The 20,510-nt window shown below is 37.8% G+C and overlaps 1 protein-coding gene across 5 annotated transcripts in view; it reads left to right on the top strand.

Annotated features, from left to right (window-relative positions):
• Positions 1-20,510, top strand: part of Gpatch2l (G-patch domain containing 2 like) — a 58,707-nt gene that overhangs the window by 25,514 nt on the left and 12,683 nt on the right. For 3 of the 5 annotated variants that reach the window (XM_046440789.2, XM_046440792.2, XM_058577872.1), the window contains 4 exons: positions 953-1,020; positions 2,085-2,139; positions 4,194-4,279; positions 16,361-16,455. In XM_046440789.2, coding sequence (XP_046296745.1) covers positions 953-1,020; positions 2,085-2,139; positions 4,194-4,279; positions 16,361-16,455 — 304 coding nt within the window. Of the gene's footprint in view, positions 1-952; positions 1,021-1,988; positions 2,029-2,084; positions 2,140-4,193; positions 4,280-16,360; positions 16,456-19,419; positions 20,498-20,510 lie in introns of those variants that run through there. The other 2 variants (XM_058577874.1, XM_058577873.1) reach the window with 2 other exon arrangements.

The raw sequence follows: 20,510 nt of genomic DNA, 5'->3' as shown, positions 1-20,510 counted from the left end.
CTTCTGCCACTTTCCAATTTTTTGGAGATGATTAGTTTCTGAATTGCTTAAAGTGTTATGGGTAAGTGTTCACATTACAGTCTTGAGAATCTTGAATTTACAAATCAGCTTTTACAAGTTTCTGTTTTTACTTTGAGATGATGTTTAATGGATTAGGTACAGGGTGACAATTTTTATAAGTCACAAAAGTCCTGTGATATGTATTCATTTAGTTAGCAGCTATTTAGGGTTTACCAGTGAGAACTCATTTATTTTCCCACTGTGAAATTTTCCCACATGTGAGTGGGGCTACACTCACATGGCTGACTCAGCTTGGTGTGCTGGCCTGTTAAATATTGGCTGCTGTTGAATTTTCTGCAAAAGTGTTTCTGCTATATACGTTAGTAACCACAGTATGCATAAAGAAATGATGTAGGCATGTATTGAAGTATCACCATGGTACCTACTATTGTGTATAATTTTTAGGTTGTATGTATCGATTAGAATAAAAATCACATTAAACACTATTTATAATGTCTTTGGATCAGTAGAGAATTAATAAGGATAACATGTAATACTTTTAAGATAGATTCCCATTAAAAAAAAATAAGAGTTGCTATTGGGTTACAAGATTGACATTTGAACTGGGTCCTATGGCACACACCTGTAATCCCAGCTACTCAGGAGGCTGAGGCAAGAGATTGCAAATGTGAGGCTAGCTTGGGAGATTTAGTAAGACCTTGTCTCAATATAGAGAGGGCTGGAAGTGTAGCTTAGTGGTAGAGCATTTGTCTAGCATGTGTGAGGCCCTGGGTTCGATCCCCAGGGGTAACAAAAACAAATGACATTTGAGCTGTTCATTTGAGGTTGCTTCAGGTGGCACAATTATGGGAAAGCATGAGCTTAGAAACATTGTACTTTGTATATTTGCTTCTGTGGTGGGATGTTACTCTTTTTTTCCTTGCCTTTTTAGGAGTCCAGCATAAGTACTCTGGGTACTGAGAGGATAAGCCATATCATCAGTGACCCCCGGCAGAAAGAGTAAGTGCTGAAGTGTTTACTGGCTGTGCACACTGTTCTTTGGAGAAGGAAGCAGAGGAGGTTTTATGAAACAACCTAGTGTCAGGCTATAGAGCTGAAAGAGGTGATCTAAAAGATACGTTCTTTATAATAGTTAAGATGGCCAGAACCATGACAATGATTTTCTTTCTAGACTAGTTTATTTTCTTGGTTTTTATGTTTCTAGGTGTTACGTTAATGCCTACCAACATTTCTACCTCTTAATTGTTTTTAAATAAGTGATTTTTCTCTATTTTATATTTTTTCCCATTTTCAGAGCTCTTTATAGAGAAATCTCTTCTGTCTAATCACTTTGATAAGTGCAATGGAAAGCCTGTATGTAGCTATAGGAGAATCATCTACACATTCTTAATGAGAGCCTTGTCACCTAGCATGGTTGGCTCTGCCATATTTCTTGCCCGTATGACTTATGGTTAGTACCCAGTTATGATCTTGTATGCATTCAGCCCAGTCTGATTTTTAATTTATAAAATAGGCAAGATGTGTACATGGTTTATGCCCCTTTAAGCCCCTCTTGAACTGAAACTCCCATTGTCATTGCACAGCAGAGAGAGCATTGATGTTGCTCTGTGACCTTGGGTTTATTGTAGCCTGCCCAGTCATTTACATTCCATTATGAGGCTTTGAAGAGTTCCTTTTTTTTAACCTTTATTTTATTTATTTATTTTTATGTGGTGCTGAGGATTGAACCCAGCGCCCTGCACATGCCAGGTGGCCGACACTTTACCACTGAGCCACAACCCCAGCCCTGAAGAGTTTCTTTCAGCCAAAAAATTCACATATAGTCTTTGTCCTTTCTCCTCCAGTTGTGTCTTCTCCCATTTTCTTTGTCTTCACTTCATTATTCCATCTGTTTATCTTCTCCCCTCTGTAATTTTCTACCACTTCTTTTATTGTTTTCTTCCCTGTTATTCTCTCCCTCTCTTTAGTTTCTGGTTACCATCAGCTGGGAAAAGAGAGCGAAATCAGGTAAGATCACTTTTCCTTATCATCTTTATTTTATCATTTGATTTCCTTTTCTTTAGAAAGAATAAAACATTGGCTTCTGATTTTCCTCACATTTCTGCCTGTGCACAAGAGGTAAGGTTTCCTTTTCCCTACGTTATTCTGACTTTCTCAGAGGACTGTTCCCCAAGAATATCTGATACTTACTGATGAGAATCGTAGACACTTCCTCCTTTTGAGGTTTACACATGATTGTCAGTTTCTTACTTATCAAGGGGATTCTGTTTTTATTTTTAGTTTTGAATTTGTAGTAAGAAAGTAGAGTGAATCTTATCTGCTTATGGTTTAGTTTAGCACCAGAATCCTGTACTGTGAAGTTGTGAAGTCCTTTACTGAATGAAGCCTTGACATCTGAAGCAGAAGAGGGTAGAGCTGCTAAAGTTCACTATCTAAAAATTGCTCATAGTGGCTACTGTTAGGTTTATTCATGTTTGAAACTCTTTCATTTTGGGCGGGATAGGGGTTTCTTTATCTTAGTAATGAGTTGTAGAATTGATGAAGACTGATGGGTAAAAATTTTCAGGCTTCTGTTGCTCAGTGGTTGGTTTGTTTTTTGGACTACTTAGTAGCATACCAAGTTGACGTACATTTTAGACTTGGAACTTTCATTGTAAAGTTGCTGTTTCAAAACGTACTAAAGTAGTGGAAGATGTAATCATCTCACGAGTTGATTTCACATAATTTTAAGTTATGTATTCAAAGAAATGTAATCACTACATCAAACTTGTCACTTCTTGGAAACATAGTTAGGACAAGTCCACGTTAAAATAATTGGCATAAAGAAAAGTAGTAGGTAAACAGTATGTAGTGGGGAGTCAGGTAAGGAAAAAATCACGAAGGCAACATGTGACAGACTGCTGTTTAGGTATTCTTAAGTTAGAGCTCTGATCATGTTCATATCAGAGAATTCAAAGGCAGAAGGATACTTGTGGTCATCACCTACTACAGATCTGTTAAGTACAAATGAGGAACTGGAGGTCCATGTATTGTAAAATGTTTGCCCAAAGTCAGACAGCAAGTAGAACTGGGTCCAGCACCTTTATGGCTTAGTATACATTCTTATGTTCTTTTGAAGTTGTCATTCAAAGTTCTTCCAATCTTTTTTAGAAATTGTTTTGTAGTTGTAGATGGACAGAATGCCTTTATTTTATCTGTTCATTTTTATGTGGTGCTAAGGATTGAACCCAGTGCCTCACACATGCTAGGAAGTGCTCTGCCACTGAACTACAGCCCAGCCCTCTTTCAATCTTAAGATGCATTAAGTTGCTGACAATGGGCTATTTTGGGAAAAGTCCAAAGAAAGCTAACAAACATAAAGCCAAGGTACTTTTACACATACTGTATTCCATTTGACCCTCACAGCCCCCTTTTTGTTTTTGTTTCTGTTTTTGTGCTGGAGATGAACCCAAGGCTTTGCACATGCTAAGCGTGTACTCCACCACTGAACTATTACTCTGTTCCTCATGGCTTACCTTTTGGGGTCAATAAATGTTTACAGATGGAAAGTTGAAATTATTTTGAAATCTTAAAGCAACATTTCAGTTAGCCTTTAAAAAAAACAAACAAAAACCCTGTAACATATAATCTGCAGATGAGGATAATACAACTCAAAGAGGCTTTGTCATTTTAAACACTGAGCGACTTGATGGACTGGGATTAGGTATTTCAATTCTAGTGTAGTGTAGTGTAGTCTCTTTTTGCTGTACTGTGCTGCTGGTCTGTGCTCATTAGTTACTGTTAAAAACATTTGTCAGAATAAGGGAACAAAAAAGGTAATTTTTCACTAGTCTTCTTGGGAAAGGGGGCTGATAAACTGTTGACAATCATTAGATGTAAGTTCCTGTGATGCCAGTTGGAAAGTACACTCTTGTGCCATTTAAATATTTACTGGGTATCAGAAGTTTTTGAAGAACTATTGTTTAACAAGGAATTTTTTTGGGGGAGATGTGCTAGATGAGTTATGCCACACTCCTGGGCACACTATTAACTATGCACAACCTTATGGAATGGTGTCTATGTTAGTACGACAGAGAATTGGATAGTCAAAGAAAAGTAAATAGTAGGCTGCCCTTTGGGAACAGGTCTGTTTCATTTAAACCTTACTAAAAAAATCTTATTTATCCCCACAGTTTAATCCCCTTTCTCCTCTTTACTCCCTGGATGTTCTTGCTGATGCTTCTCATCGAAGATGTTCACCAGCACACTGCTCTGCCAGGTATTGTTGTTTAGTGACTGTTATTTTCTTCTGGACATTATTTTCTTCTTTTATAACACTTCATATTATAAAGTTTGTATATACGTCCAGTTTTATCCATACAACCTTCAGAGATAAATAGATGTTTTACAGATGCAGAAACTGAGGCTGAGGGCTGAGGTGTCTTTGCTGTGGTCACATGGCTAGTATGTGATTAAGTCTCAACGGTGACCTCAGTCTTCTGGCTCATATTTCATATTATTTCTGCTGCTAAAAGTCCCTTCTTCAAAGAACATTATTAATGTTCCTTGCCATGACCTGCAAAACCCTGCATAATCTGATTTCTGCCTACTTGTCCAGCCTCCTTTCATATAATTCTTCCCCCTCTCTGGGGAAGAGATCCATCTGCACTGGAGAGCTCCGTTTTGTTCTTCAAAAAGAACAGGCTTTTCCTGCCTCAGACCTTCACTCTTGTTTCTTTTGCTTGGAAACCTCTTCGAGGTCCTACTCACCACAAGTCAGTTGTTACCTCTTCAGGGAGGACCACTCAGACCACCTTCCTAAAGGGGCAACCTGCAGTACTCTCTGTTCATTGTGTTTCCTTCCTGTTTAGCTCTTACCACAATCTGTAATGCTTTTACGTATTAGGTTTTTTTCCGCCCCCACATGTCTCTTGCACTAGAATAGCAGCTTCAAAGGGCAGGGATCTTGCCTTGTTGTCTAATAATTCCCCCTAGCATCTGTGTCTGGCACTTGTTAGGTGTCTGATATTGTCAAATGAATGAATCTTATGCCTCTCATTGTGAATTTTCTTAATTTAGGTGTCATGGAAAGTACATATAGTTTTATAGAATTCCTCAGCAGGCTTATTGTGGACAAAAGAGCTGCTAACTGGTGGACCTTAGAATTATTATTTCTGGTAATATAAAGAATTTCTTTTCAAGTTCTGATGATTTTCTTTCTTTCTAATAAATTCTTAAATAGATATACTCATAAATTTTGGGTGCAGGCTACACAAAGAAGTTGTTCTTTTATGGAAGTAGTTGGAACTGTGTACCATAACCTACTGCCAGCTCTTTCTACTTGGAGAAGTAGCATTTCAGTGGGGAAAAATCTTTTGAAAAGAGACTATTAGGAGTTGGGGTTGTAGCTCAGTGGTAGGATGCTTGCCTACCATGTGTGAGGCACTGGGTTCAATCCTCAGCACCACATAAAAATAAATCAAGATATTGTTTCCATCTACAACTTAAAAAAAAGAGAGTTCATCATAAATGGTGTTAATAAGAATGTGGAAAATTGTGGGCCCATGTAAACTGCCACCGTAAGGCCTTTCCTTCAGTATTATGCTGTTTACTCATCACTCATTCGTTCAACATTTGCTGACTCCCTACTATGTGCCAGCCTCTTTTTTAGGTACTTCCCTAAAGGAGCTTATATTCTTGTGGAAAAGTCAGTTATAGAAACTGACAGCTGCAATAGCAATTTGTATCTGGATGATACAAAGTACAGAGGAGAGCCCTAACTTAAAGGTTTAGGGGAGATTTTCTTAGAGGTGGTGATGCTCAGAAAGCCTCAAGAGTTCACTCCAAGCCAAGTGTGGTGGCACACACCTGTAATACCCTGAGGTAGGAGGATGGTGAGTTCAAAGTTAGCCTCAGCAACTTTGTAAGTCCCTGAGCAACTTAGTGAGATTCTGTCTCTAAATAAAATATAAAAAGGCTGGGGATGTGGCTCAGTGGTTGAGTGCCCCTGGGTTCAATCCCCAGTAACCAAAAAAAAAAAAAAAAAAAAAAAAATTCACTGCATGGGAGAGCAGTCCTCTAGCTTTTTGTCTTGATACCAAACAAATTAATGGCTGTGTATACTCTGGGAAGAAGGTATGAGCTTATGAGCTTCACCCTGTCATATCCAGTACTCAAAGCAGATTACTTTGCCCTCTTCCCTTTTCCTCTGCTGCCTAGAGTTGTGCTGTGCTAGGGTCAATATCAGTACTTTCCTTAGATTTTAATTCCTTTAAAAGTCTCAGCCCTCTGGCTGGGATAGATGGCAGTTTCTTATTTCTTTGTGTATCTCATTATCCACATCATTATCTTCATTCCTTTACCTGGCTTGCTTGTGGATGGGCTGGGAAATACTAGGAAGTCTCAGCCGAGCTTTGGTACACTTGGCTCTAGGGAAATACTGGCTATTGCTTTAGACCACTGCTAAAAGCAAAGGAGAGAAACTGTGAACAGTTATGGATAATCTTTGTCCTTACTCCTGGGTAGCATTCCCGGGCTGATGAGTTCTAAGTTGCACGCATGAAGTTCTTGAAGGTAGGGGTAAAAAACTTTTTTAAACTTCACATTTATTTATTAGCTTATCTTTGAAATTTTTCTTTTGTTTTAAACTGTATACCTATTTGTCTACTAGCACATGTTTAATGTATACGTACATAATATGCACACACATAATGTATTATATATAATAACTATTTCCTCAGAGTTTTTACTGAATAAGGGTCAGTCAGTCAAGTTTAGCAACCACTTCTCTGTGGGAAATGATTAGCACAAGTGACCTCTATGCAGTTTCCAGGAAATGTGAATGATGAAAGACTAAGTTCTTGGGGGTACTCCTGCCTAGCAAGGGGTCAGTGGAGAAGGTGCAGTCCATCTCCAATTGAGGGACTGAGGAGATTGGACTTGGAACAGGGCAGTGGGTTTTGTGAAGAGGTGACCATTTAACAAAAGCCTGGCCCCAAGGAGGGAATGTAAACGAGGAGTGATGATAGAGAAGAGGCAGCTGAGTGACTATGTTAAAAAGTGTTTTGAATGGAAATTTTTTCTTTTTCTTGTCCCATTTTATTTGTAGTAAGAAAATATTTCTTTCAAAGCATTTAGGCAGCAGTGGGAATTTTACACCCATCATTAGAACAATTCGTGTGTGTGGTGACTATGTTATCATTAGTGGTATAATTTTATTTTGCAAAGAGAGAAGTGTTTCCTGTTTTATCACAGCTTTCCCCGAGGAGGGCTGGTGTATTAATTTGCTGTATTGCCTCCTGGCTGTTCCCAGGCTGTTTTTCCTCTTCATCATGGAATTTTTAATGGCCCTCATGCCTCTTGGGAAGCATGTGAGGAAGAGTTCCTCCGGGAGAGCTTCCCTTTTTTCACATGCCTATAATTACTCTCCTTTAAGAGCACAAAGAGTCTGATAATCATGCCTGGACTATGAAGGTTCCCTCCTGTCCTGGAACTGAGCTGAGGCTGCTGCTTGCCTGGACACTGCCAGTTGCACTCTACCAAGCACTCAGCTATTGCATGAGAACAAGGCCACTTCAAGATCCACCTGCAGCTCGGGGTTCTCAGCATAGGCCTGGGGGCACCTGGAGGGAGGCAGCGATGAATAACCTCTTTTTTAGTATTTCATTGCTATAAACAAAAAGTAATGAGACTGTAATTTTAAGATAACACTATGGATGTATCATTTTAATGCAGCTCAGATGGCTGGGCAGTGGGTGCAGGGGGAATTTTGTGGTCTTTATACCATCTAATAGATTCGTGAATTAAGGGGTTTTCAGAAATACCACTCTAAAAATACTTAGTTTAGGGTTTTCAACCCTGGAATTGCCCTTTGGAATCACCTGAGAAGCTTTAAAAAATATATCCATGCTGGGCCCCACCTCCAGAGATTCTGATTTAGTTGGTCTGGAATGAGACCCAGGCATTGGCATTATTTTAAAGCTCTTCAGGTGGCTAATATGCAGCCAGGGTTAAGAATTGTCATTCCAAATGCATATGGTTTGAATGACGATGCTTTGTAGTTTGTTTAATAAGGACTCACGTTGCAGAATTGGCACAATCTCTGTACTTTGGCATCATGAGCATGACTCCTCATGGGAGGTAGGCCTCTAGACTTCTTTTAGCTTTGGAGAAGCCGCTGCAGATGAAGGAAAGTGTTAGTATCTAGCACAGTGCCCAGCACATAGTGATAAATGGGGAGGTTGGAGGCTTGTTGGATAGATGAGTGGACAGTTATATAGTTGGCTGGGTGTGTGGATAAAATTCACAAACTTAACTGTTTTGTTTTTTTGTTTTTTCTTTTGGTTGCTAGTACTGAGATTTACCATTAAAGTAGTAATACTTTGTGTTTAAAATTGCTGCTGCTCAAACAGCAGATGGTGTGATTGGTGCTCTGATAGAGGCAGGGGTATTGTTGTCAAGGGCACAGTCACAGATTTGTGATGAGACAAGAGCTATAGCTATAGGCAGCCTTTCCTAAAACGAGAGGTTGATTGTGATGAATAGCTTTTCTTACCATTATTACCTATAAGAAACACTAACTAGAACTTACCAATTGCTACTGTCTGCTCTCTGTATAATGTACACGTCACCAGTTGTCATTATTGAGTATTTCATAGCAGTTAGATTTTTCTCCAACTTTCATGACTTTTCCTCTCTTTTGGATGGTGATTTGGTAATGCACCACTATTTCCATTTCTTCTTTCTTAAGTTCTAAAATAGCAAAGCAATTGTTTTATATCTTATTTTCATAGGTCAGTTCCTTTGTAAATAGACAGCTTTTCATTTGAGAAATCTCATTTTCATTTCCAGTAAGAGTGGCAGATGCCAGCTTGGTGTGCAGATATTATATGTGTTCTTTAACGAACAAATGAAAAGTCTCATAGTTTTTGTGGTTTTTTTTTTTTTTTTCTTTGTTGTGATATCCTGGCAAAGTCAGTATGAGATTAAGAGTGTGGGTATGAATGTGAGGCAGACACAGGTAAGAATCTTGGCTTCACCTGGGCAAATGACAACCTCCCCATTCTCCAGTTACTTATGTTTAAAGTGAAAGTACTAATACTTTTCTTACTGGGCTGGTGAGGATCGAAATGAAATAATATACATGAATATTTGATATCCTGGTAGCAAACATTATTTTTCTTATAGAGTTTCTTCCCTATCCTGTCCTTAGGGTAATTGTAATTTTAAGAACGTTGAATTAGCTTCCAGAGTCATTTGCTAATAAGATGTAGTACAGATTCTTGAGAACCTTAAATGGCCTCAAATAGCCTGTACAAGGAGGCATTTGGACAGTGTTGGGTAAAGAAGAGAGAGACCTTCCTGCCCATTAGAGAGTTGAAATATGATAGGCTGCACTCATTGTAATTCATTTTATCTGTTCAAAAACGTTATGATCTGCATATCAGAGTTGTGTGCCCAGCTGGCTGTGCCACTTGACAAGGAGTTTCAAAGAACAAGAAGACGACCCAATTCATGCTATTAATTTTGACCTTTGGAGCCATAATAAACAGCCTCAGGTTTTACCCCAGGGCTTGGGGGAAGGAACCTTTAGTTAGTTCTTTGTCAAGAGTCTGGGATGCTGGGATGCGGGGGTGTTGGGATGCTAGGATGTGCAGAAGCTCTCGCTCACCTCTGGTGCCTTAGTTTTAGCTGTGTGTGAAGTAATGCTTCTGCTGAAATGTTGTCCTTAAAACTGCTCAAGCCTATTGGAACCTCTCAATATACTGAGCAGTCCTTGGGTCTTTTGTCCTCTGTTGGAAGGTCTTGTTTACAGCATCTCTCAGCTGGCTGGCATCTTCCTGCCTAGGTGGAGTGATGAAAGAATTCTTTTCCAGTTTTTCTGTTGTGGTTTACCCATGTTCCAAGTGGATGCCAAGTGATTCTGCTCCTTTGGCTGGAATAAGCCAGCTTGATGTTGTCCTGTCTTGGTCCAGCTGACGGAAGTAGATTAAAGAGGCTTTTCAGGGACTAGTGAGCAGTTTGTCACAGATTGCTGAGTGTTAGATTTGAGTGAAAGACATTGGGGCTCTCTTCCTCTGAAACAAACCCTCCCTGTTCCCTATGGTAATTATGAAGTGATTTTCTCTTTCTAGCTGCTCCTGGTGTCCTAGACTGGATCTTCCCATGCACAAGTCTGTGAAAGTCTTTCTTGTACTGGGTGTTTAATAAATGACAGCTAACTTCGAATGTAAAAATCACAGCTTAGTAAGGGATGTCTCTTCCCTAAGTTTAATCCTCTCCCTCATTTTACCCTAGCACTTGACTTGTTCCTTGATTACATCTCACTGTCTCTGATTATTACTTCTGTATTTACAAATAAACCTTCCCCCATGTCATGAGCTCCTGGGGAACAGGGCCGTAGCTCAGTTATTATGTGCCTCCCCTTTCCACAGCCAACATAGTATTTTACAACCAGGGTGGGCCCCTATAAATTTTTTTATAATAATTGAGGTGAATAGATGAGTAATTAAAGAGAATAGTTAGAGTATATGATAGATAGACCTTTGTTCCTTAAAAACATCACATTTTTCCCCTTGAATAGTAGTAGTTATTTGTTTATATTTAAGAAAAGGTACAGCAATACTTTTTACATTAAATTTTATTTCTACTTCATACAAAAGTGAACTTCTCAGTGGCTTTTAAAAACAAGTGATTTTTTGAAGGTGAACTATTCCTTAAATTAGTGTGCCATTGGCAGAAAAAGACTGTTTTTGCTCCTTAGGAGTGACTCAACATCTTTGTTCTAAACTGAAAGCAGTCACTTCAGTTATTTTTTGCCAACATTGGTTCTATTAAACATGCATGTATTTCTCAAAGTATTTTTTTTTTTTTTCACGTAAAAGTACATTCCTGCCCCAGGGACATGGTGATCTGCCCCGTTTCCTAAGTAACACTGCAGTTTAAACAACTCACCTGATCTTTCAGTTCCCTGCAGTAAAAATAAAGTAGAAATGTTGTGTTTATGTGTAGATGTAAAGAATACTCTTTCAATTAATTGTTAATCTTCAGCATTCACCTTCACACTTATAAGATTAGTGACCATTTCTGAAGTAAGAATTTTTTAAGAAGATATATTTATTGCTTTTAATGCTCATTTCCTCTGCCTTTTCTGCATCCTTTCTGGCAAATGCCGCCGCAGTGAAGAATGCAGCCTTCAGAGGGAAAGCCTGGAGCCCAGTACTCACAATAGAAAAGAAGCCTGTGCCCCAAGTGTTCACTGGCCTGAGTGTAGATTGTCCCTGAGGCCCTGATCAGATGAAATGGAGCAAGTGGAGCCTGTCTTTTCTCTAGGTTAATTGCTTGTGTACCAGGGAGCAATATTTTTATCTAAATTTATATTCATTTAATCATTCTATTATTCTTTAGGCTAAATAGTTAGATCTTTTTTATTGACTAGGTTGGCTTTGGGAATTTGGTAGATTTTTTAACTCAGTAATTTCTGCAGTAAGTAGGCACTTAACCAGAATTATCTTGGGACAAATTTCAAAACAAGTATATTACTGATTCTGTTCCCACTCCAGCCTACTAAATAAGGACTTTGATGGGACATGTGTATTTTATAAATGCTCTCTATATTATATGATTCTGGCAACCATTTACCACTCTAATTTAGTGAAGTTTTATAAGGTGGTAGAGCTCTTAGCTCAATTTCTACTTAGCTTCTGTTGTATCCTGAATGGCTGAAAGATCCTTCCCCTGATGGACATGGTTTGCAGTACAAGAACAACAGTATATAGTTATATACTTCTCTTGCAAGAGAATTTTTAAAAATCTGGTCAAATCTTCTGCCTTTTCTGTCTGCAGGAAAGGTCTTTGTGATGGGGAAGCTTCAACTCTTTTTTTAAAATTCTCTCTGCTACCTCATTTCTTCATTGTCCCTTTTTAGTTTCCATTTTGTGATGGTAAAAAGTTACACACATTGAGTAAGTAATATATTATAAAGAAAGGGAGCCAGGTAGTTGCGTATGCCTAAATGAAAATGGTATGAGGAAGAAATCAACCTCTTTATTTTTCTTCTCCTTCCTAAATTTTTTATGTATACACTTGATGATATGGAATTATTTGGGAATTTAAAATAAACCTGGAACAGCCTCTTGAATAGGAGGTGGAGACTGCAGTAATTGCCTACCCACATGCTTAGATTCTACAGAATAACATGAGGGGCCCATCCAGTCCCACACTTAATATTCTTTACTCCCAAGCAGGGCCGTTTTGGTGTTCTTGGTGTGCTCTACGGCCTGCTGGTTCCACTTCCAGTTGCCTTCACATCCTTTTGCTCCAAGCACCCAGATTCTTTTTTATTTTTCCCAGGCTTATTCTGGGTCCACTTCCTTCTTTGTCCTGTGACGTTCTTCCCAAGCATGGAGCCCTCATGTGGGCTATAAATACAACCTAAATATAAGCATTTACTTAAAATCAAAAAAGAAGAAAAATATCCCAATTGTCCTTTTGTAACAATTCAACAGTTTCTCTTCTTTCCTCTCAAATATAGGAAGGGACATAGAAAACGAAAAATTTTCTTCATCTACTCAGCCCAGAGCTATGCTGTTGTGTTCTGCCTCCTGTGATATAGCTCTTCAACCTGGAGATGAGTCTTGAGAGAAGTGTTTTAAGAGGAAAGACATATTTAAGCTGAGTTTTAGGAATGAACTTGCCCCTCTTTATTGCCACCTCTGTTTCTCCATTATTTGTTTCCTGTAACCAGAAAAACTATGGGGCTGCTCATACGACTAGGTTAAAACCCATGAAGGCAAAGATTGTCTGCTTTGTAACTGTATCCTCGTGTTTAGTACAATGCTTGGCACAGAGGAGGTGTTCAGTAAAAACTTAGTGAATAGAGAAAGAACCAAAACTGCTGAGTAGAAAGAAAACAGTCCACACAAAAATAACATACTATTACAACAAAATAAGGTTATTGTCTTAATAAGCTTTGTTACTTGGTTTCTTTAGGAGATGACAGTTTTTTCCTAAGTTTTAACCAGAGGAATTTATAAAATTTGAAGGATTTAGAGTGCTCAGGGCAACAATTAGAAGTGGGAATGACATGGTAAATGTAGACAATTTACCGCCAAGAGAAATAATAGGCTGGTGGCTTAGCAGTCAGGGTTCATTCAATGTAGAGTTGTTAACACTAAAGTGCTTAGTGTTACTGAGTAGAGCATGGATGGGCACCAAAGAACCATCACCTTCGGGCAGGGAAATGTGAGGACTGGCTGAGCCAGTGAGTCCACAGGTGGCCCCCAGAGAATGTTACACAGTGTAATACCGTTTAATAACTTGTGTGCATAATAATAGGTAGATAATACTTATTTTCATTTTGCTAAAATGTTTTTTAAAACATTAAAATTTATGAACATTTTGGTACATTAATAGTTTCATCTTTTTACTTCCTTGAAATTGTGAGGTGTTACTGACTAGATCCATAAAGGATTCTAGAATATGGACCCTGAACCTTGCTACTGACATAATGAAACATGCAAAGCTGGGAAAATGATGGAGGAAATGTAGAAAAAATGCCAGGACTTACTGAGTTTGGCCTAAATTGATCTTCTAGGAATTAATGTCTTAACATTCTCTTGAGTACTTCTCTTAGGCTTCTCATTTTTGCTTTTCACATAAAACTCAGAATATTGTAAATATTGATCTCAAAGAAGCAATTTTTAATTAAAATTTTAAATATACACAAAAAAAGTATACAAAGAAATATACACTTGATGACTTGTCAAAGTCACAACTAAGTTAATCAGCATCCAGATCAAGAAAATGAACATTACCGGAAAAGAACCCTTCTAGTCCTTTCGGTCTCACACCTTACTGAAGTCTAATAACATAGTTTGGGTTGAAGGAATGGTGTTAACACTTACTCTGAGGAGTTCTGGAGATTTCTTTAGTGAGCTTGGTTAAAGAAGAAAGAAGTATGAATACAAACAGTTATCTTTTGACTTTATTTCCCTTTCTGTAATATTTGCAGCTAAGCATGACTGATTAGGTCAAAGCTCTTGGGAGTTTGAGTTTGGGTCCCATGTACCTTGTTGGTGGAAAAAATGGAAGCTCTTTTCTGCACATTTTCTCCTCTCTTTGGCTGAGGAACACAATTTTGTAGTGCCACTTTCTTTTCTGCCTGTTCCTTGGCTTCAAGGGGAGTTACCACCTCTGTTCAGTCAGAAGTAACTTTGATGCTCTGTCATCTGTGTTAATTTATTACTAAATCAACATGCTGAATTTAGACTCATTCCCTGGATTTGCATAGGATATGAGAAATGAACTGTTTTCTCTACATATTTATTCAGAATTAATTATTTCAGCTTTGAGAATTAACTACTCATGGAGTATAGAACTTAAAATGAACTCTTTTTCCATGTGGGGGGACTGATCGATAAAAGATGATCTGGATGGAATTTTCATGGCCACTGGCCTTATATTGTAAATCTCATCATATAACATTCTTTGCATTCTAAAAATCTTGCTAAGATTCCAGTCAGATACTTATATTTTTCTGTTTATAAATTGAATCAACTCTTAAGCTTTTGCTCTTTAGAGAAACATACATATGTGTACATGCGCTGTGGAAATTGCCAGATTGAGGGCCTGCTGAATAGGAGAATTTGTCCATTTGACTTTTGTCTTATTATTATTCCCTTATTACCTAGGTTCTCTTAGATTTGAGGTTCTAGTTTTAAGACTATTCAGCCATGAGACTTGATCCCCAGTTGGGACTACAAATTAGGAGTTCATCTTGTATAATTTTATTAAATTCATTTTTATATGTGTTTTTTTCGGGGGAGGGTGAGGGGGTGTACCAGGGATTGAACTCAGGGGCATTCGACCACTGAGCCATATTCCTAGCCCTATTTTGTATTTAATTTAGAGATAGGGTCTCACTGAATTGCTTAGTGCCTTGCTTTTGCTGAGGGTGGATTTGAACTCTTGATCCTTCTGCCTCAGCCTCCCAAGCTGCTGGGATTATAGGCGTGCGGCACCCAGCTCCTTTTTACATTTTATACTTTGGCTATTTTTTAATATTGTGGTAAAACATATTTAAAATTTACTGTATTTACCATTTAAACCACTTTTAAGTATTCTGTTGGCCATTTGATTTTTAGAATTTTTATTTTTGTGGTGCTGGGGATGGAACTCCAGGGCCTCATTCATGCCAAGAAAGTGTTCTCCCACTGAATCATTATCCCCAGCTCACTAAATTTTTTATTCTAGTCAATATGTACCTGACAAGCATCAAGGATATGCCTTGTGCTGATGTTGGTAGATCATGGGAAAATTGTGAAAGAAGTATAAATAAATATGGTTCTTGTTCTCAGGATCCCTGTTCTTAATTTCAGGAGATTAAGCTTTATTAGGAAAACAAGATATATGTACACCAGTTAAGTAATGACTCATGGTAGATAAGGCCTTAGATGTTTGAAAGGTTTATGTAAAGATGAAACTCTACTTGGTCCTTTAACAGGGGCAGGATCTGTGGTAGTACAAGAGAAAGGAGAAAGTGGGGAACAGTGAGGAACTAAAACAGTATATAAGCTATTTCATTGTTAAGTCTATCATCTTTCAGAGAATCTTTTTTTTCACCCCAGATTTAAGTTCTCAGTCTATTGTTTTTAAAAATAAACTAAAAATTTGGATGAGGGAGCACAATATTGGTACATAATTTATATTTTTAAAAGTCTCAGAAACTGAGCTGGGATTGTGGTTCAGTTGTAGAGCGCTCACCTAGCACATACAAGGCCCTGGGTTCAATTCTCAGCACCATATAAAAATAAATAAATAAAGGTATTGTGTCCAACTACAAATATATTTTTTAAAAAGTCTCAGACACCAATTTATTTAACTTGTGATATAGATAGTATTAAAAATAGTATAGATAGTATTAAAAATCCAGATATGTAGTAGAAGAAGGGTTAAACTTCCTATTAAAATTCTGTGCAAATATCTATGTTCATGCAGCATTAAACTTTTCAATATATTATCACTTGGGAGTAGGTATTTCATTAGTGAATTTAGAACAATTGCAGTTATCATTTTCATGAAAAATAATTTTATAAAAATCAGCATGTGATAAAACATTTATTGAAATTAATCTTGAATGTCTGCTACTCTGAGAGCAGGTAAAAATATTTAGAGTGGTGTGTATTATGGATAAAGAGTGAATTTTGATTAATTTCTGAATAATCTTGTGCTAATGCTCAATGACACATGGTGCCCATTTTGTTTGTAATGGGTCATGGATTTCATCTGGGTTAAACGTAATGTCTTTCAGACAATAAGAAGTACAAAGTTAAAAGCACATTTTCTCTTTTCATTTCTGCAGGCAGCCAAATGTACATTGGGGACCACCATGTTCACGTGACATCAAGAGGAAACGGAAACCTGTGGCTGCAGCATCTCTATCTAGCCCCAGTGCAGGTGATTATATGTAGTTACCAGTTATTGAGTACCTTCTGTGTTTCAGGGACTAAATTATATTATGTGTTTCATATACCTTTTTGTGTAATCTTTACAAATTAGGTAGGTCATTTTATTCCCATTTTACATAGGAAAACAGATTGTGAGAAGTAATCTGCCCCATTCTCTCTAATCCCAAAGTCTGTACCTTTCACTTTGTCATGTGGCTTTCTAGATTTTGAAACCTTATATTCCACTATTAGCAGTCTTCAGTTATCTGACTCTTGTTCTGGCATAGACAGGAAATTGGGTTCATGTTAATGAAAATCCATTTGGGGTGGCAGTTTGTAAGTAGCCAGGGAATTGTGGTTTCATTTACATTCTTATTTTTGTGTGTAGTGTGATACAGTCTTACTATCTTTATGTATAGTAGAGTGGTAGTATTTTACAAGTCATGAAATTTTTAATAAAAAAACAATTTTTTCAGGTTAAAACTTTTTAGTTTGCTGTTCAAAACTAATACTAGTTGGTAGGAGCCAAAATAGTGGTTATATTTGGTGTGGGAGGTAATGACCAAGAAAGGATACCAAAAAACCTGGGATGCTGGAAATGCTACATATCATGAACCAGGTAGGGATTACCTGGATATTTATATATCTGCATAATTTCTGTGAAGATTATTGAGCTAGACATTTAAGATTTATGTAATTCACTACATGCATATTGTTAAAAATGTCAGATATTAAGATACTTGGGAGACTGAGGTAGAAGGATTGCAAGTTTAAGGCCAGCCTGGGCAATTTAGTGATACCCTATCTCAAAATAAAATTTAAAAGAAAGGCTGGGAATGTAGCTCAGTGGTAGAGCGTTGCCTACCACATGTAAGGACCTGGGTTCAAATCCAGTACTGTTAAAAATATACATTGGATATTGAGCACATAATAAATTGTTTTATTCTCCTTAGAAAATACAGATTGAACACCCCAAATTCAAAAATCTGAAATCTGAAATGCTCCAAAAACTGAAACTTTTCTTTTTCTTTTTTTTTAATTGGTTGTTCAAAACATTACAAAGCTCTTGACATATCATATTTCATACATTTGATTCAAGTGGGTTATGAACTCCCATTTTTACCCCGTATACAGATTGCAGAATCACATCGGTTACACATCCACGTTTTTACATATTGCCATACTAGTGACTGTTGTATTCTGCTATCTTTCCTATCCTCTACTATCCCCCCTCCCCTCCCCTCCCATCTTCTCTCTCTACCCCATCTACTGTAATTCATTTCTCTCCCTTGATTTTTTTTTCCCTTTTCCCTTACATCTTCTTATATGTAATTTTGTATAACAATGAGGGTCTCCCTCCATTTCCATGCAATTTCCCTTCTCTCTCCCTTTCCCTACCACCTCTCGTCCCTGTTTAATGTTAATCTTTTTCTCATGCTCTTCCTCCCTGCTCTGTTTTTAGTTGCTCTCCTTATATCAAAGAAGACATTTGGCATTTGTTTTTTAGGGATTGGCTAGCTTCACTTAGCATAATCTGCTCTAATGCCATCCATTTCCCTGCAAATGCCATGATTTTGTCATTTTTTAGTGCTGAGTAATACTCCATTGTGTATAAATGCCACATTTTTTTGATCCATTCATCTATTGAAGGGCATCTAAGTTGGTTCCACAGTCTAGCTGTTGTGAATTGTGCTGCTATGAACATCGATGTAGCAGTATCCCTATAGTACGCTCTTTTAAGGTCTTCAGGGAATAGTCTGAGAAGGGCAATAGCTGGGTCAAATGGGGTTCTATTCCCAGCTTTCCCAGGAATCTCCATACTGTGCTTTCCAAATTGGCCAAAAATCTGAAACTTTTCTGAGCATTGACGTGATACACCATACATGTGACAGGTTGCAGCCAAAATGCAGATGCAGTAAAAATATTGTATAAAATTACTTTTAGGCTATGCATATAAAGTGTTCATGAAATAAAAATGAATTTTGTTGTTTGAACTTGGGTTCCACCCTAAATGTTCCATATATGCAAATGTTCCAAAATCTGAAAAAAAAAGTCTCAAATCGGAAACACTCTGGTCCCAGCATCTTTAGAAAGGGATACTCAGTCTGTACCATACAAGTATAGCATGATTGACAGCTGAATGAAGAGTAAACCTTAGGCAGGTATGGAATTCTACCTGCCTGCCTTTACTTAGTGAGTTTCAGCATACTCTGGTATCAACCTCTTTGAGCTTCTGTTTGAGATGATTACCTGTTGGTGGTTCATATAGGACAATCTTAAATTATAGGTTTAATGATTATGATAAGTTTATATAGTGCTTTTCATATGGCCATATGGCCAGGCCCTTTGCATGCATTATTTCATTTAAACTATGCAACATCTTCATAAGATAGATGCTATTTTTATTCCCATTTATACATGAGAAAACTGAGGCTTAAATCACTTCTGCAAGTTCACGTGATTGATTAATATTAGAGTCTAGCGCCTATAGAGCTGCCCTCTAAACACGGTGGATGTTCTGGTTTTTAATATACGGCAGGATTGGTTCCAGATTGTGACCCTGCATCAAAACCCATGTCCTCATCCAGTCTGTGGTATTTGAAGTATTAAACAAAACTTCCTCTCTTATCTTTTTTTCTCCTTAATATCAACTTCTTTTTTTTAGCTTTTAATTCTTTATAAAAACAGAGCCATTGGGATGAGTATAAAATACTTATTCCATATTCAAATCAGGAAATGTAGTGGGGGAATTAAACAAGACCTTAGTGTTAAACATTTCCCCTACTGAACCCAACTGCTCTCATCTCACTTGTTGACTAAGCCCTGCTTCACTGAGCATTTTTTTTTTTCTACCTACAACCTGAGTGCCCCATGGAGGTGAAGGACATAGCCCAAGCCTGCGCCATCAGTCAGTAGAACAAATGGGCTTGCTCTGCCTAACATCGGGCCATCTCGGATTCCACCTCTTTTATAGAAATGAGTGATGAAGAGAGGTGCGTCCTGCTTTGCCGCTGTATTAATACACATCAGGGGCCAGCTCCTGGCACTAAATCACGCTCCTGCATACATCTGTTATCGGACTCTTCACCAGTGTGATGAACAAGACTGCAGATAGAGGCTTCCTTGTGTCATTCTTTATAGGATTTTCCTAAAAGAATAAATAGCTCAGATCTCTGCCAACACTCTCCCCTGTCATTGTGATGAATTCAGCTTCTTTCTTAAACATGCAGCCACAAATCTTTTCTCTTTCCTCCCTCCCCCACTGGTAGAAAGTTTTGAGTTGAAATTGACTGAATTTAAAGATATTAATAAGGCTATAGAGGTAAAGAGTGAGAAGGAACAATGAGTCTTCTTTGTCTTTTTGTCTAATAGAAACAAAAGGCCATGAAAAGGCCCCTTTCATAATGCTATTTATGTAGAACCTTCTTGAAAGAGCAGCACCTTTATTTTCTTCTTTTTAATCTCCCCCCACCCCTTTATTGCATGCAGGTATCTAGTGCACAGAGCCATACCCTGGACCTTAGTGAGTAAGCATGCAAACCTGCTTCCAAGACTGATACCCAGGATAGGGATTGCCCAGCAAGTCTGTATCTCATGTTAAAGTGAACTTCTGAATATGCTCTTAAGAGTGTACTTGGAAAAGAAAAAAAAAAGATTATTTTCTCCCAAATTTGAGACTAAGTAGCTTAAAGGAACATAACTTGGTTGAAAACCAGGCTTCATTTCCTTGAAATTATTTTCTTTATCAGAGTAGTAAATCAGAGCTGCTGGCATGCAAATTCCATTTCTTCACAAAGTAAACACATGGTGCCCACCCCCTCCCCTTTTTCTAGTGCTGGGGATTGAACCCAGGGAAGCAAGAGAATAGGCAGTTATTGCTTAATGGTTGCAGAGTTGCCGTTTGAGATTTCTGGCAATGTAGATGCAGTGATGGTATAAAATGAACTTAATACTACTAAACTCTGCTTAAAAATGGTTAAGACAGTAAATATTATGAATATTTTATCATAATAAAAAAATGACAATTGGGGGCTAGGGCTGGGGCTCAGTGGTAGAGCACTTGCC

The sequence above is a fragment of the Marmota monax genome, unplaced genomic scaffold (genome assembly GCF_021218885.2).
Source record: "Marmota monax isolate L192 unplaced genomic scaffold, Marmota_monax_Labrador192_F-V1.1 WCK01_AAM20220418_F8-fsc00017, whole genome shotgun sequence".
Taxonomy (NCBI): Eukaryota; Metazoa; Chordata; class Mammalia; order Rodentia; family Sciuridae; genus Marmota; species Marmota monax.
This window is presented reverse-complemented; position numbering and strand designations above follow the sequence as displayed.